Source organism: Carex rostrata, chromosome 27, assembly GCF_964058835.1.
Source record: "Carex rostrata chromosome 27, lpCarRost1.2, whole genome shotgun sequence".
NCBI lineage: Eukaryota > Viridiplantae > Streptophyta > Magnoliopsida > Poales > Cyperaceae > Carex > Carex rostrata.
In genome coordinates, this window is record NC_135944.1 from 6,643,969 (window position 1) to 6,662,082 (window position 18,114).

At 32.0% G+C, this 18,114-nt stretch overlaps 2 protein-coding genes across 2 annotated transcripts; both read left to right on the forward strand.

The window, feature by feature from the left end:
* The first annotated feature begins 648 nt into the window (after positions 1-648).
* LOC144545025 (alpha-humulene synthase-like) lies at positions 649-16,652 on the forward strand. Its single transcript, XM_078293579.1, has 7 exons — positions 649-749; positions 2,208-2,339; positions 6,533-6,671; positions 13,443-13,701; positions 14,016-14,388; positions 16,173-16,394; positions 16,511-16,652. Exons 1-7 carry the CDS (start codon positions 649-651, stop codon positions 16,650-16,652), a joined length of 1,368 nt encoding a protein of 455 aa, XP_078149705.1.
* A 192-nt stretch (positions 16,653-16,844) lies between these two features.
* LOC144545026 (terpene synthase 3-like) lies at positions 16,845-17,835 on the forward strand. The gene is made up of 2 exons (XM_078293580.1): positions 16,845-17,135; positions 17,539-17,835. Exons 1-2 carry the CDS (start codon positions 16,911-16,913, stop codon positions 17,833-17,835), a joined length of 522 nt encoding a protein of 173 aa, XP_078149706.1. The 5' UTR covers positions 16,845-16,910.
* The last annotated feature ends 279 nt before the right edge of the window (positions 17,836-18,114 follow it).

Here is an 18,114-nt window from a genome sequence, read left to right on the forward strand (position 1 = left end):
CGAAATTTGGACATTAGACTTTGAGATTAGAGTGAGTCTATGGTACTATGCATATTACGATTTGGCACCGTGCTACGGCTCTATATTTGAGTTTTCAAATCCTAATGGTCGATCCGAACCGTTCATCTTGTTCTCCATATTAATATGTATTTGGATACCAAATTTTACATTTTTGGAAATTTTTTTACTATTTTTTTAGATTTATTAAAAATCACTGTTTTTGGATGGTCCAGAATTTTCAGATCAAGTGATTTTCTAAATATCTAAAAAAATTTCAAAAAATGTAAAATTTGGTCTCCAAACACATATTAATATGGAGAACAAGATGAACGGTTCGGATCGATCGTTAGGATTTGAAAACTCAAATATAGAGCCGTAACACGGTAACAACCCGTGATATGCATAGTACCATAGACTCACTCTTGAGATTATTGTGTCTGTTGACAAGCGGGCCCCAGTTGAAATGAGCTGTTGGGTTTTGATTCAACGCTTCTGCTTAAAAGTTGCGCTAATATTCGGATTTTCGTTTAAAATTTCATTTGCGCACGGATCTGAACCATCCTCATGGTTTGAGGTTCATGCTAGCTCGATGCGGGCTAGGTTTGCCTTCCCACAGGTGGGTCCATCCTCTCCGATGAGATTCCGGCCATGATTGAGCCAAAGGAGGATATGGCTAGGATCGCCTTGATGCTAGGATACTACCGCGCCGCCTCTCGACTTCCAGCGACCATCGGAATGGGTAGTTCTTGGTACCGGTCGTATACGGTACCGATGCGTTTTAGGTTGTTTTCTTCATTAGTTTACATGCTTTCTCCGCATAAACACCTGAACTTGGAAAAGAGGCTACTTGAGGCGTCAATTTTGAAACCAAACTTGGTTTCGAACAAATTTAGATTTGTCATATCTAGTTTGGTTCCGATGAATGAGATTATCACTAATTTGATTGATTTCTTTTATAACTGAGTTAAGGAAGGCGCAAGTCATGCTTAATTCTAAGAAGCTTCACATCAGGTTCTGGGGTGAGATTTGCAAATGAATTGGGCTTTGGAGCTTATGACAGTGAACCAGGGATAGTTGCTTAGTTCCTCTAACGTAGACTGAGAACTAACATCTTTACTTTATCTTCAAGATTTCTTCACACAAGCTGATGTTCTAAATTCAGATCAGTTTAGTGCATGGTTTCATGAGTATCCATGTCAAATTTCATGCTTAGATACCATGACTAGCTATTTGTTCTAACTCATAGTACAGTGCTATCAATTTCAACATCCTTTTGTGATTTTCCATATTTCATTAATTTTTAAATGTGAGGTGATGATCTAAATTCACAGAGACATTCTAAATCAAGTTAGGTATCTCCGAGATTTATCCCGTATTTTTTTTTGTTTTTATTTTACTTGATTCTATCTGGTTTTGTACCAATACCCCTGCTGTTTCAGCAATTTCAGAATTTGTGCGTGGTACTACATTGTGATTTGAATTTCACCCTATTGGTTTGTCATTTCATGCTGAAATTTGTCCAGGTTGTTACTTGTTGTTTTCTTTATAATCCACAAAAAATTGAGGGCTCAAGGCATATATTACAGGAGTAACAGGACTCTATCAATGTTTCAAAACATCATAATAATTCAGTTTTCTGGTAAACTGAGCAGCAGCAGTTTTCAGTTTTTTCTAAACTTTGAAGATCAATTCCCAACAATTGGATACACCAAATTTTGTGTTCTGTATATGAAAATGTAGATCTAAATCTGATATATATGATCAATAAATTTCATGAGATTTGGCATCCTATAACCAACAGTGGTAAAGGGTTTTCCCAAGGAGCAGTTTGTGGTACCAGCAGTTCTATTATTCTGACAGTCTGATTTGTTATTTTTATTCTAAGCAAAGTACTACACCAAATTATGATTTCTTTACATGGAAATGTTCATCATGAGTTAATCTATATGAATAATTTATTTGGTGGTTTCTGGAATTTTCTTTATCTGTCTGGTGTGAGGTTTTGTATCATGCATCCATGAAGAAACAAAAAAGAAGAAGAATACCAGAAAAATAAACTGAAAGGCTGAGATTCAAAAATCCATAACAAATAGAAGAAAAATCCAAATAAATAGAAATTTGGGTATAATCTGTATCGAATAAAGTCCTCTGCATGCCTCTTTTCTTTTTTTTTGACAGAACGCAGTCTATATCTTCTGATTTGCCAGTTTTGACAGAAGGGTATTTTTGGGCATTTTTGAGATAGTAGGGGCATCAAAGGGGTTCATCACTGGCCTCATGTACTCAGTGGATTCTGGTGCGTTTATGTGTCATGCCAGAAAGGCTCTTAGCATGTCTGAGTACTGATATCATTGATTAAATCCCTTTCCTTCACTGTTTTTCTTTTACCAGCAAGTGAGTAAACAAGATACTAGCAACTTTGCAAGCATACTCCTGATATTTTGAGCATAACCTTATGCAGCAAGATCCCTAGTCTCTGTTTATTCATTCAGTTTGCAAGTAAACATTATTTGCATATGAAATCATGCCTTTTATTGGACTTCTTTGGCTACTCTCATACTTGACTGTAAATACATCATGACAGTAAGCACATTGTGGTCATTATAGCCTCAACTCACAATCTTTTCTTTTACATTGACATGATTTCATTTGCATAGAAAACTTTATTTTCTTGCTGGGTCAACTTCCATATAGCAGTCCCAAATTTGACTCAAGGCTAAAAACAAAACAAATCTAGTCTTCTAATGCAAGAGAACACAATTTGCATGTCCAAAGCACTATAGAATCAGATAAATAAAGAAAAGAGAATGAGTTAGTCCTTTAATGCAAAAGAACACTTCTCAACCTCCATTTTTGTTTAAGCATTGATTAAAGAATACTAGGTTAGTCCTTTAATACAAGATAACACTTCCTTATGTCATTTCTCCTGACTTTTTGTCTGTTAGAGAAGAGGAAGAAGATCCCTTTCATCTAACTATCTGTGTTTGTGCGGGACCATCCTGTCAGGTTAAATGAGAAACAAAACTGGAATGCAATCCCCTCACGTTGTTACCATGTGAATCATCATTTTAATATGGTCGGCCCGGCCCATAATGAATTTTGGCCCATTTCAATTTCTTTTTAATTTTGTTTCTTCTCATTTCAATCAGATTTCATAATTAAATGAATTTGTTAATACCCTCCCTATTCAATTTCCATGATTGGAGAAAAACAAATTGATTGGAAGAATAATTAATTTTCTTTGCTGCCATTTGGTCAACATTTAAATGTTACTCAATTTTCCATTCGGCTCAAGTAGCATTGAAGCTCAATTTTTAATAAATACTCATGCAACATTTAAAAGTCAAATAAGTCTTCCAACATTACAATTAATTTGAGTGCATAACACACATTCAACATGAGATCAAGACAAACATGGCAAACAAACCGATAATTGCCATGTCAGTCAATGTATCCACTTTCAAAGAGAGAATTAAAGTTTAACTAAAAAGAAAATAAAAAGATAATTGAGCCCTCTGTTTGTTGCCTTCCTGATCCGTATCCCTCATATTCGTGCTCCATGTCAGCCTCATGATTTCCTGGAACCCACATAAAAGTGGAACGGGTGAGAGATCGAACAGTCTCTCAGTACGGGATTTAGTTTCAGTCACGGAATTTGTCAAATTTACTTATTAACACAAATAGGATATTAAAATTATATCCTTACATGCGATCTTACTAATGAATATTTAAAACACACACACGCGGGGGTACACACACACACACACACTTCTTAAGTTATCTTTCAAGTTTTTAACTGCCTCACCAGGGGGACTCAAACCCCACTAGATCTTGGCCATGCCACTAGACGGAGACTCGAACCACCGCTAGATCTTCTTTGCTTCACCAGGGGGACTCGAACCACCCCAGCTATTGGCGTCTCACTAGGGGGACTCGAACCACCACTAGTTCAACGGGGACTCGAACCACTGCAAGATATTGACCCGTGACGGGAAGTCCAACCAACGCCACGTTAACGAGGGGTCCAGTCGGACACTAGACCCAATGTATACATTCCAACATGCGTTCAACGCATATTGGCCCCTTTCCTTTAACTTATTCGTTACTTTCCACGTTTGTTTCATTTAATCACACAAATATCATACTCTACACTACACATCTTAAAAATCCATTGATCAATTGAATAATCTTATCCTAGTATTCTAAACAAAACAAAAAGGATCGTTCGATTCAACATGCATAATTCCATAAATAAATAAATGCAAACAAAACTATAAGTAACAATTTGACAATGTCCAGGAAACCCGTACCTGCTATTGTGGTGTAATTTGTTACCGCTTCTTCGTCACTCTTTACTCCATAACTCAGACCTAGACCATGTAATACGATTCGCAAATTAATATTTATACATTTTATTTTTCATTCGTCTGTTACTAGACCGATAATTATAGAGTACATATGGTCCGAATATGCAACTAGATATAAGCAGTAAAGTTTACCCTAAGATCATGCATATATTAAAATTGATTTTGATTAGAACGTCGGTATGTACCTCTGTACGTATATAAATATAATGAAATTTATTTCTCATGATATATTAAAGTATATATATATAATAGAATTTATTGACCAGAACGTCTGTATATATTTTCAAGTTGATTAAGAGCATGCATATAGTGAAATTTATTTCTCATGATAAAAATATATATTATTTATAAGTTTTAGAGTATAGTTCTTTGTAAATAAATAACATAGTTCTAGGTTATTAGTGAATAAATCTCTAGGGTTATCGGTGAAAGTTTCCATCAAATAGAATAGTAAATGTAAATCAAAATAGTTGTTTGTAATAAAAATAGTTCTAGGGTTATCGGTGAATAAATCTCTAAGGTTATCGGTGAAAATTTACCATTTAATTATAAACTAACTGAAAACTCAAGTAATGTTTATACAATTCCCGTACTTTGGTGAGACTCAAACTAATTGAAGTTAATAGAACAAGTATTATTCGGTTAATAATTTATATTATCAATTTTACGTTAAAGGAAAAATTGAAACTTATTTAAAAGCTATTCTTACTGGATTTCGAAATAAGTAGAAACAGGCAAAATACGAATATATATATATGTATATATATATAATATTTTATTATAGTTTAATATATTGATTTATGAAATTCTATAAATTTTTGACAATCGAAACCATTCTTAATTTCCACCGATTATATGATCTAGAGATTTTATCAAATAAATAAATAAAAGAAATCTTATTAAATAAATAATTTTCATGAATCTTCATCAAGCAAATAAATATAAAATAGATGAGATTTAATAGACATTTATAAACGTTTGAACCAAAAATAAACATACTATATGATACTATTTACAAAGTATAATAATATTGAGAAAATAGTAATTAATCTGGGGTTACCTTGATGAGAAACTTCCAAAAGATTAAGAGAAGAGATTTTTGGGTAGTCCTTCGGTGGCTGTTATAAATCCCGATGGATAAAACTGAAGCATGAAATTTTGAAGTTGCACAATGGATGATTACTATATAATTGCTCTAAGTTTGATACATGAAATTTCATCCAAGTGGTATAGAGTCAAATATTGAGTTTGAAGAAAAGAGGAGGGACAAAAGATGTGTCAGGGAACACAATTGATATTTAAGCGGTTTGGAATTAAAATAGACAAAAGGGAATTAACAGGATAGGGGCGTGACTGGGTGACGCTTGATTGAACTGAGGGGGCGGTTAAGAGGGGTGGTTATAATTATACAATTTATGGTTGGTTTATTTGAGAAGTTAATTAGTTATTTCAATTAGATTCGCACCTTTTTTATAAATACACCTTCTAGCAGATATATAATTAGATTATGATTTGGCAACAATATTTTATATGGACTATATAATTTCAGAGATCTATATTGAATTTATTTGTTTCTTGTCACGGTAGTTTAATTTGGATAATTTGTGAAGTTGTTAAATAAAAATAAATGACAAAGAAAAGTTGACATGTAAGGATGAACAAATTTATACACTATTTATGTTGTACCTTAATTTAGTATTTTCAATTATGTGGTGTTTCATAATTATTTATATTTTTAAAATGAAATTTTCAATTAGATCGTACGTACATAAAATAAAATTATATAGTGTTACATAAACGCTAAAGATTTCCAGACAGTAAAGAAAGTTTGATTAATTAATAACTAGATTTTATCAATGATCAATTTCCCTATTGAATGAAAATCTATCTAGAGACCTTTCAACAAAAGAAAAAAAAAAAACAGAAAAAAGGAAGCTGACTCTACATATTTTAACATATATTTGTTAAACAAAAATTTAATTGCCAGCATGCGAGTATGAAGTAATTTTTATATAAAATCTGACATGCTGAATATTTATAGACTACTTTAACTGCAGCTTTGTAGCTAAAGCCAATTATAGAGAAGCGCGTCATTAAATAACCGGTTACTAAGCTTTGTAGCTAAAGCCGTATTGTTTCTGTTGTTTTTTTTGTTTGCGACGTAGATTGACAGAACGAAAGATATGTGGAAGGATGCCTCTCTTGTCTCGATCTGTAGCCCAGCAGCGGGGTCGTGGCAATTTTAACTATGAGCCGACTGCATGGAGTGTTGACACTTTCATCACTCACATAGCCCCTATTCAGGTAAACCGCTGTTTAAAATCTCTATATTTTTTCCATGAATGTCAACTCCAGAGTTATAGTTTGCTGTTGGGTTCCTTTGATGTACTGCTTATTTGATAATAAACAGAAAGTGGTTCTAGTTCGCTGAAAAGAAAAGTATAATTAACTACTGTAAAATTTCTTTATAATCAAAGTATGATAGACTCTCTTTCTCTCTATATTTATGTACATGTATGTGTGTGTTAGTGTGTGTGTATGTATGTATGTATGTGTATGTGTGTATGTATGTATTTATGTACATGTATGTGTGCATGTATGTATGTATGTATGTATGTATGTATGTATGTATGTATGTAAATATAGTTGGCCAACTATTAAGGACAGTTTCAGTTTTTCCTAGCTAATTTAATTTGCTGTATACAATTGGAATCATAAGAATACTTAAACCCTCATTTAATTGAATCCTTTTCTTATAAATTGAAATTGACTGATATAGTTAGTGCATATAAATTTCCCAAGGCATATTTCTTCAATACTTTTCACAAAGCTCTAATTTGTACAAAATATAATACAAGACGAGTGTTTCCTTGACAATGGATCAAATTATATAGGCCTGTTATATTTGTATTTCATATTAGTTATATTAAATATAATGGAAAGTAAATTCGATGTATATCATTTGATATATTTCATCAAAGAAAGTTCCTTTTATTAGAGATTACTGTAAATAAAGTTAAGTGTACGTGGATTACTATTAAGTTTAAATTATAATATGTGCAGATTTCATGTGCATGTATTGTATCATATGTATATATATACGCGCGTGAATTTTCAATGCAAAACACACAGAGTGTTAAGACCACCAGGGATTCCCGAGTTCAACAACAAAATATTAACATCACATGATGAATTTCAAACCAATAATTTTATAATAAGTTCAGGATCAACGATGCATTTTTATTATAAATTTATAAATTGTTTGGTTTATTTGTACTCCAACAAGGCACTGTAATATGAAGCCGTAGAATATTTTGGTGCGCGCGGTCCTTTTTTAATTATTTGGAAATGACCTTCCATTTATTCGAAAAGTAATTACATAACATCATGATAACAAATTTGACACTACTATAGAAAATCCGACTATACACGGTCCTAAAAACGAATCCGTATCCTCTACGGTATTGCAGAGAATCACCCTCACTTTACGGTTTGAGATTAAATCTCAACCGGTTTAGGATTCGGATCACAATGGGGGGCAGTGTTTTTGTGCTTTGCGATTCGTGCCAAGTTAAAATGAACGGTTGAGATCTAGTAATTGTAAAAGATTCCCTTATCAGGTATTGGAGAGGATATGAATTCCCTAAAAACTAATGACACATAGGTAGTTACCATTGACTGCTGGACCATATGCTAAATAAATTCAAAATTTTCAAATTTTGGTATGTACATGCATCACTCACGAAGTACATGGATTTCAACGGTTTGTATTTGTAGTTCGAAGTCAATCCTATAACCTTTTGGATGTGTGCTCACCAACTCCTCTTGATAAGCACATCACACCCTATAGGGTTTTCTAATCGGCTATTTGAACTTTGAAATGGAGATATTGCGTGAAGTAAAAACGTGTTTTATTTCGCAACTCACTGTAGCCTTACTATATATATATATATATATATAGGAATATGCTAGCATGCTACGCGTAGCATAGCTCCCCTCCATGCAACGGCTCAATATTTGACTTTTCAAAATCCTAACGGTCGATCCGAACTGTTCATCTTGTTCTCATATTAATATATATTTGGAGACCAAATTTTACATTTTTTGAAATTTTTTTACTATTAATATATTAATATGGAGAACAAGTTGAACGGTTTGGATCAACCGTTAGGATTTTGAAAAGTCGAATATTGAGCCGTTGCATGGAGGAGAGCTATGCTACGCATAGCATGCTAGCATATTCCCATATATATATATAGAGTAAGGCTACAGTGAGTTGCGAAATAAAACACGTTTTTACTTCACGCAATATCTCCATTTCAAAGTTCAAATAGCCGATTCAAACCGTTGAGCAGTTCGGATCGACGTTTTGAACTTCAAAATCGCAAAATATGAGCGTGAAGTAAAATAGTCGCTTTACTTCGCAACTCACCGTAGCCCAACTCTATATATATATATATATATATATATATATATATATATATATATATATATATATATATATATATATATATATATATATATATATATATAAAAGATCAAAGGTCGTTAATTCAAATTGTAATATTGTGATCCAAATTGGTTTTCGACCTGATGAACTATTTATCATGTAATTTTATTTTTCCTTTTATATATAACTTATCATATTATTAGAATTTTTTTTTAACCTCATCAAGAGCCTCTCGGTGAGTTTAATTCGAAAAATTCTCCCATCGAAATCAAACGACAATCAAATCCATACCATTGAAATCAATCTACTTCACAAGTCAAACATTTACATATCTAATTTTAATTTTTTGAATTAATTAATATATGATCAAGTAATAGAAAAATGACAAAAATAAACACTTTATAAATTAACTGATAAATTTTTTTTTTTTTACTGATTGACTTCATTCTAAATTAATTTAAAAGTTTATAATTTTGACACGTAACAGGTGAAGTAGATCGGTTTCAACGATTTGAATTTTTTATTTGAACTCAATCCGATAGGTTTCGGAGTTAATCTTACGAAGCTTGGTGAGTTTAGACACCTAGTTCTACTCTATCATTCTCAACTCTCTGTCGCTCTTCCTCTATCATTCTCTACGTACCCTCTTCTCTATTTCGCTAGCTAAAAACCTAATATTAAATAACAAATTTTCAATTTTATATAGACATGACAAGAAAGCTAAGGCTGCGTAAATATTATATATTGTAAGGAACTCAATAGTTTTACATTATGCATGGTGCGAACCATGACTAATATTTAGTGGTAAGCGTCCACTAGTGGAAAAACATGAATCAGGATCGGCCTATCTGGATCGGTTATATGAAACAACCGATACTAATACCTACATGGATCGGTTTTCTGAACAAAACCGATCCTAAAAACTAGTTAGATCGGGTTTTTTAGTCAACCGATCCTAATTTGTGAACTATCAGGATCAGTTATTCTAAAAAACTGATCCTGATAGTTAAACTATTAGGATCGGTTGTTTAGAAAAACCGATCTTGATAGTATCAGGATCAGTTGTTCTAAACAACCGATCCTAATAGTTTAACTATCAGGATCAGTAATTTTTTTTTTTTTTTTTTTGTTTTTTTTGTTTTTTTTTGCAGAACCAACTTTGAAAAAAAAAAATTGTATCAGGATCGGTTTTATTTCTAAAAACCGATCCTGATAGTATCTGGATCAGTTTTTAGCAATAAAACCAATCCAGATAGTTTTTTTCTTTTATTTGGAAAATCCTTTCATATGGTTATGTTTAAATAAATATAAAAAATTACATATTAGAAATATAAGTTAATTATTTAATAGAAATTTTATTTAATTTTCAAATTCTACTTAAATAATATTAATGTAATTTTGATGAAAATTAATGTAATTTATATTATTAAAATTTATGTGATCATGGTAGAGTTGATTTGGCCATACAAACACAAATAAATAATTTTTATAATTTTCACATTTTTCTTAATATTTATCCGTGTACATGCATTACCAAACAGAAAAGAAAATAAATGGTAGCCGTTTGATGGTTGATAGACCATCAATATGAGTGGGGTTTACCTCAGTGATGTTTCTCATATAAAGTATTAGGATCGGTTTTTTTATAAAAAACTGATCCTGATACTATTAGGATCGGTTTTTTATAAAAAACCGATCCTAATAGTATGTTTTTTTTTTTTGCCGAACCAACTTTGAAAAAAAAAATAGTATCAAGATCGGTTTTTTATAAAAAACCGATCCTAATACTTTATATGAGAAACATCACTGAGGTAAACCCCACTCATATTGATGGTCTATCAACCATCAAACGGCTACCATTTATTTTCTTTTCTGTTTGGTAATGCATGTACACGGATAAATATTAAGAAAAATGTGAAAAATATAAAAATTATTTATTTGTTTTTGTATGGCCAAATCAACTCTACCATGATCAATTTTGTACAATTTTATTATTATTAATGGCATCAAATTGTTAAATGGAATGCAGACCGTTCATTTCTGCATGATCATCCAACGGTGGGCCTGTAATTAAATGACATGTAATAATTTTTAAATGATCAAGATATAACATGGAACATTAATAACGTAAAAGTGCCGAAGGCCCGACAACTGTAAGTCTTGATCCAACGTAAACTATTTACGGCCGTGCGATGTTGCTATATTGTTTTGCTTTGATGAACTAGTAAATGAATCCCGAATTGTATCAAATTTTATAATGGTGAAATTAATATGACATTCTTTCATTTTAACGGTTCCGATCGACCAAATGCTAATGTTCGTATTCGTTCCTTCACAACCCCACACAAGGGTTCAAGTCCTATGTATATTATTATATGGCACACGTCATTGATGCATCATGCATGATTGTATAAAAAAATTCAATAGTCAAAATGACTTCAAAATGAAATATCAATGTCAAATAATTAATTATATTATCACATAAATTTTAATAATATAAATTACATTAATTTTCATCAAAATTACATTAATGAAATATCAATGTCAAATAGTACCTATCTGCTGTTTTATTGCTAATATGTAATTTTAATAATATAAATTACATTTAAGTAGAATTTGAAAATTAAATAAAATTTCTATTAAATAATTAACTTATATTTCTAATATGTAATTTTTTATATTTATTTAAACATAACCATATGAAAAGATTTTCCAAATAAAAGAAAAAAACTACCTGGATCGGTTTTATTGCTAAAAACCGATCCAGATACTATCAGGATCAGTTTTTAGCAATAAAACCGATCCTGATACAATTTCTTTTTTCAAAGTTGGTTCTGCAAAAAAAAAAAAAATCAGGGTCGGTTTTTTATAAAAAACCGATCCTGATAGTATCAGGATTGGCTTTCTATAAAAAACCAACCCTGATTTTTTTTTTTTTTTTTTGCAGAACCAATTTTGAAAAAAAAATTGTATTAGGATCGGTTTTTTATAATAAAAAACCGATCCTGATACTATTTTTTTTCAAAAAAATTAGTATCAGGATTGGTTTTTTTATAAAAACCGATCCTGATACTATTAGGATTGGTTCTTTATAAACAACCGATCCTAATGATAACTTCCTATATAACCAGCTTAGCTAGGGTTCTTCTTATTTTCATTTCGCGCCTCTCATTTTCAATTTAGCGTCTCTGTCTCTGTCTCCGTATCTCCCTCTCAAATCCTCAGTACTCTGTCTCTCTCTCTCTGTCTCCGTCTCTCCCTCTCCTCCGTGTCTCTCTCTCTCTTTCTCTCCGTCTCTTCCTCTCAAATCCGAGCCTCTCGCACCTCCGGCTCAATTGTGCCAGTTTTTAATTTTTTTTATTGTTTCAAAAATTAATTAATGGTGTTTGTATATTGTTTTACAGTTTTGAGGACATCTCTCTCAAGTTACTTAATCATCCGGCCGATCAACTATCATGGTATTAGCTTTATCTAATTTTCTCATTATTATACTTTTAAAACACATTTTTTTGTATTTTTTATTGGAAAATGTTTTTCCATCTAATTGTTACCTTTGTTTTTGTTTTTAGGGTCGGTTTTAATCTCAAGTGATGTGATTGCAAAAGAGGTAATTATTGATTTTTTTATTGTTGTGCTTTACATTAATTGCATAAATGTGTATATTGCATAAATGTGTGTTAATTGAAGAAATAGCCCAATTAGTCACTTGTATGTTTGTTAATTAATTTTTTTTTGGATTTAAATTTCTTGTTATAATATGTAATGCTTCACAAAACTTTGTATGAAGTACATGAATTTTTTGTAATAGTTTAAGATGTGTATGATAATTAATTTAGAATGTGTATATGATATTTAATTGATTATTGCTTCTTACTGTGCAAAAAAAAAAAAAATTTAGGATGCTGGCCAGGCCAGCAAAATATATATGGAAGCTGGTCAAATAAATAAAAATATTTTTTTTTAGCTTCAATAAAACATCAGGATCGGTTTTATATAAAAACCAATCTTGATAGTACGTATCTGGATCGGTTTTTATTCAAAAACCGATCTAGATATGTAATTTTAAAAAAAAATTGAAAATACTATTAAGATCGGTTTTTATATAAAAACCGATCTTGATAGTACGTATCTGGATCGGTTTTTATATAAAAACCGATCTTGATATGTAATTTTTAATTAAAAAAAAATTCGAAAAAACTATCAAGATCGGTTTTTATATAAAAACCGATCCAGATACGTACTATCAAGATCGGTTTTTATATAAAAATCGATCCAGATACGTACTATCAAGATCGGTTTTTATATAAAAACCGATCTTGATATGTAATTTTTAATTAAAAAAAATTCGAAAAAAAATATCAAGATCGGTTTTTATATAAAAACCGATCTTGATAGTACGTATCTGGATCGGTTCTTAGTCAAAAACCGATCTAGATAACAACTATTAAGATCGGTTTTGTTAAAAAACCGATCCTAATAGTTTCTATTTGGATCGGTTCTTTAAAAAATATAAAACCGATCCTGATAGTATCAGTATCGCCTTCAACATGATCGGTTTTCCACTAGTGGTCATATATATTAATTACATGACCTCAATAGTTATCTTGGCACATTTGGTCTTGCAGAAGCCCAAAGAGTGGATCGAAGCAAGGATAAGGGAGCTAAAAGAGGAAGTTAGAGCGACATTTGGGTCCACCATTGACAGTGTGGAGATGGTGAACTTAATTGATGTAATCCAACATTTTGGCATAGGTTACCACTTTAAGAGGGAGATTTATGAAGCATTAAGCCATCTTCATGATGCTAAACTAGTAAGTTGTGATCTTCATCATGTGGCAACTCGCTTCCGGCTACTCAGGCAACACGGGTTTAACGCGTCTTCTGGTAATATATATACAATTAATTCCATAGTTTGTCATTCTTTGCATCAAGTTTTGTTTAATATTATATTTTTATGAAAAATGTTATCCTAAATAGTAGAACTCCTGATTATATTTTCATAATATCATGTTCTAATTTTTAAATAATAGATATTTGTCATATATAGTGGACTTGTTAAATGTTTTTTGTTGTTTAGAAAGTTGTATCTCAAGGAGTGGGAGGGAATTGTCACATCTTGGACTCACGTGGCTCTGCCTCTATATCCAGACATAATTAGTCAATCCAGCTGACCATTTCCTGTCTTTAAACACTTACAGATGTATTTCTCAACTTCAAAGATGATCAAGGAAACTTTGATGAGAACATACGCAAGGACCCGAAAGGATTGCTAAGCCTGTATAACGCAGGGTATCTTTCGACTCCTGGTGAAGAAATACTTTCTGATGCAATTTCTTTCGCTAGGGGCCATCTCTCATTAATGCTTGATGATTTGAAATCCCCATTAAAAAGCCAAGTATTGCGTGCACTCAAGACACCGATGCATCGGATGTTGCCGAGAGTGGAGGCAAGGTTTTATATTGAAGAATATGATGAGAAGGAAAGCAAATATGAAAGATTACTTGAGCTTGCAAAATTGGACTTTAATACATTGCAATGTCTTCATTTAGAAGAGATGAAGATTCTTTCTATGTGAGTTCAATGCTATATTTATAATCATTTTAAAACTATTCTACAAAGAGTTGATGAGAATCTGTTTTGACACCGTGGATATAATTGCTTAACAACACGGGTTGGGGGATAACCATTAATCAATTGCCTCGGGGATAACTATCCGTGGACTTAACCAATACATTACTCCATTTTTAATTGATGGTTTTAAACCAGATATATGCATTTCAACTTTAAAGTATTTTAGATCAAATTTCACAAATCAGAAGTATAAATATATGCATTTGAGCTTGATTTAGTTTGCCAACAACAAAAAAAAACTCATCCTTTCTATTTTCCAATGTATATATTGCTTACTAATAGATCAATTTGTTTAACAAAAGGTTAATCCACTTCTATCTCTATTGAGTTTTTCATGGTTTTGGTGGGAGTCACAGCTCAAATCTCATTCCTTCATTGACATTTATTAGTAGATCTTTGAGTCCATTTCCATGTTGATCACAAATTTGATTTGAGGTCGGCCAAAATCACAACACATTTGACTCCGCTGCAAACGTAGGATTTAGGTTAGTTATTTTTCTATAGCAACTTTGGCTTGGGTTTGGTCAGACTCATTGCCTGAGTTTCATCTCATCTCACCCCTTGATCATGGGTACGTAGATATCTGAGTCTATTTTTCTAGTGTCAAATTAGATTTAAAATTATCTAACTCTGATAACTTCTATAAAAAGATTCTAGAGCTCAATCGGGCCCCTGATTTTAGTTCAATATCTTCATACCGATCAAAATACAAATATTTACCACAGAACAAGGGGAAAATGGTGTCATCTTATTAGTTCAGAACTTATGTCTTAAGTTCTATCTTTAATTGTGCTAATATCTAACTGAGAGGACAATTTCCGAACAAAAAACATACAAAACTAATTATAGATACAAAAAATCTGTATCGAAAATCTTTACAGATCTATGAACCAAACTTGAAAAGTTTTTTTATCAACTCTGCTGAAATATTTAAACCAACTAACCAAGTATAGAAGTCTTTCTCTACTGTGGAAAGTTTTAGATATAACACCTATAAGTAGAGGCAATTCGTAATACAAAGAATGTAATAGATAATAAGATTCTCCCGGGATTATTAGCACACAAGTAAAAATAAATTGATTAAGCAATACATTTGACAACATTAATTATATATATATATATATATATATATATTTATACAACAAGGCAACAAATTAAAGTTAATATTGAACTTCTGTACAAAAGTGATAAAGCTAATCACCCGGAAGTATTTACAAAAGCAAAGGCATATCGAAATTAAAATAAGATCAGTGGTATGAATTCAAACATAATCCCCCAGGTCCCTTATTGAAAGCAAATATCGATTCTCACCCATACATTCGCTCCGAAACTTACAAGCCATCACATTCGCATGCATCTCAGGTTGTATTCCTAATCCTGTGCATCTACTTTTTAAAATCCCCAAATGGTTAGTCCTTGCTGGTCCGTTGTTGCTGCTTGTACACCGCAATTTAGTATCCTGATCATTATTTGTTTGCACCTCTCTATTTTCCACGTTGATAATTTAACCACTCTCCATTAATTAAGACTAAGAGGAAAGACACCCAGCATCAATTCTTTGGCCCATGTCACTGATTTGATCATATAAGAACCAACAAGATTGAAGAAAAAAAAAAAAGATTAACAAAGGGTTATATATTACTGGCAATTAAATAGTGCTAGATTTTATTATTAGTGAACAAAGATTAGTACTAATACAGATTTGGTTATACATATTAATGCAGATGGTGGAAGAACCTAAATATTGGAGAGAACCTAAAGTATGCACGGGAGCGTTTATTAGAGTCCTATATCATTTTTTGCTGGTCACTATATTATGAGGACAAGTATAGCCGTGCACGGATAATGAATGCCAAGTTTAATGCATTGGTAGCAGTTGTGGATGACACTTTTGATATGTACGGCACATATGAAGACTGCAAGCTTCTAAATGATGCAATACAGAGGCAAGTTATTAAATTTACCACGGATATATATGTTTTCTGTACAAACTGATCTTTTTAATGTAAATTAATTTCCAGCTTAGTTTTATTTATTTATTTTTAATATCAATTGCTTGCAGGTGGGATGAAGAAGAAGTGGATTTTCTACCAATGTACTTGAGGAACCTCTGTCACCAATTCATTACGACAATTAAAAATTTTGAGGATGAACTAGAGCCTAGTGAGAAGTACCGTATGCCGTACTTTGTAAAATGGGTATGATACGATGTTTTTCTTATTTTTTTCTAACTCTGCATATTTGAATTATTTTTTTACATGGATAATTAATTATTTTAAGTAACATATCAAGTTTAATATTTTTAAGATTGTATAATTAATCCACAGGTGTCATTCATATGCTTTCTATTTGATAATGATTTTCATCCTGACTTTTCGAATATTTAATTAATTTTGTGGAAATTAAAATTCTAATGCATTTTCTTTTTATATAAATAGCTTCACACACTGATTGACAGTTTCATGCAAGAAGAAGACTGGCGTGTGAGCGGGTGTACACCATCCTTCCATGAACGCAACACAGCAGCATTGGACGGGTATATCATCTCCATTATTGGTTCTCCCTTTTTAGGAGTTCCCAAGGAAGTGATCACCAAAGAGGTCTTTCAGTGGCTCACTTCTGTCCCTGATATTGCCAAGGATTCCATGAGAATTATGAGATACACTGACGAGTTTGTTGGCTACGAGGTATCAAATTCACCCAAACATTATCTAGTGGACTATCTTTCTTAGTATATATCAGTTTAGGGTTCACATTAATATGTGATATATCTAAATTGAATAGTATTAAATTATTTGGTATATGTCGAGCAGCACAGCAAGTGTACGAGATAAATTCTAATTTTGCTGTTCGGTTATCTATTGCTTTATATATTTAAGACTCAATTGCTCTAGTCAAAAGACAAAAATATAGTCTCGTGGCAGCTGAACTACCTCAAATCAAATATTTAAGCATCCAGAAAAGGGCCATGAGTTTTATGAAGAACAAAAACAATGCTATTTTAAAAGTGCAACTTCAAATCAAACTGAAAATTTGAAACATTCTAGACAGGTAAAGTTAAACTAGCTTTATTTGATATTTCACTTTCAGCGTGAAATTAAGTCCGGACAAGGGCCGACAACATTTGAGTGCTACAAGATGGAACATAAGTTAACAAAGGAAGAAACAACTATTAAGTTCCAGTCGTTTTCCGATGATGCATGGAAGAGAATAAACCAGGCATGCCTTTCCCCGGCTGATGGTCCCAGGACAGTACTTGAGATATTTGTCAATATGGGCAGATTGATGGAGACTTTCTATCTGTACTTCGAAGATGGGTACAACAAACCCAGCAATATGAAAAAGGTCATGTCTCAGCTTTTGCTGGAACCCTTCTCTTTAAAATAAGTCGAAAGCTGTAGTATTTACCACTCTGGATGGCTCTTCTGCAGAGTGAAATAAGAAGATTATTAGCTAGCTAGTTAGTAACTAATAATCTATGTCTATCGAGCTAAAAGAATGCTATATGTAATAATTGATCTTGCTTCTCTATGATTAATAAAAAATAATTAATGGTTCTCACTTCTTCTCACTTCGCACTTCTCTATGATTAATGTTCTTTTGAGTAAAAATTTGATATTCAAATTTGATACAAAACGTGTGGCAGAATGTATACCGTATCTTTAC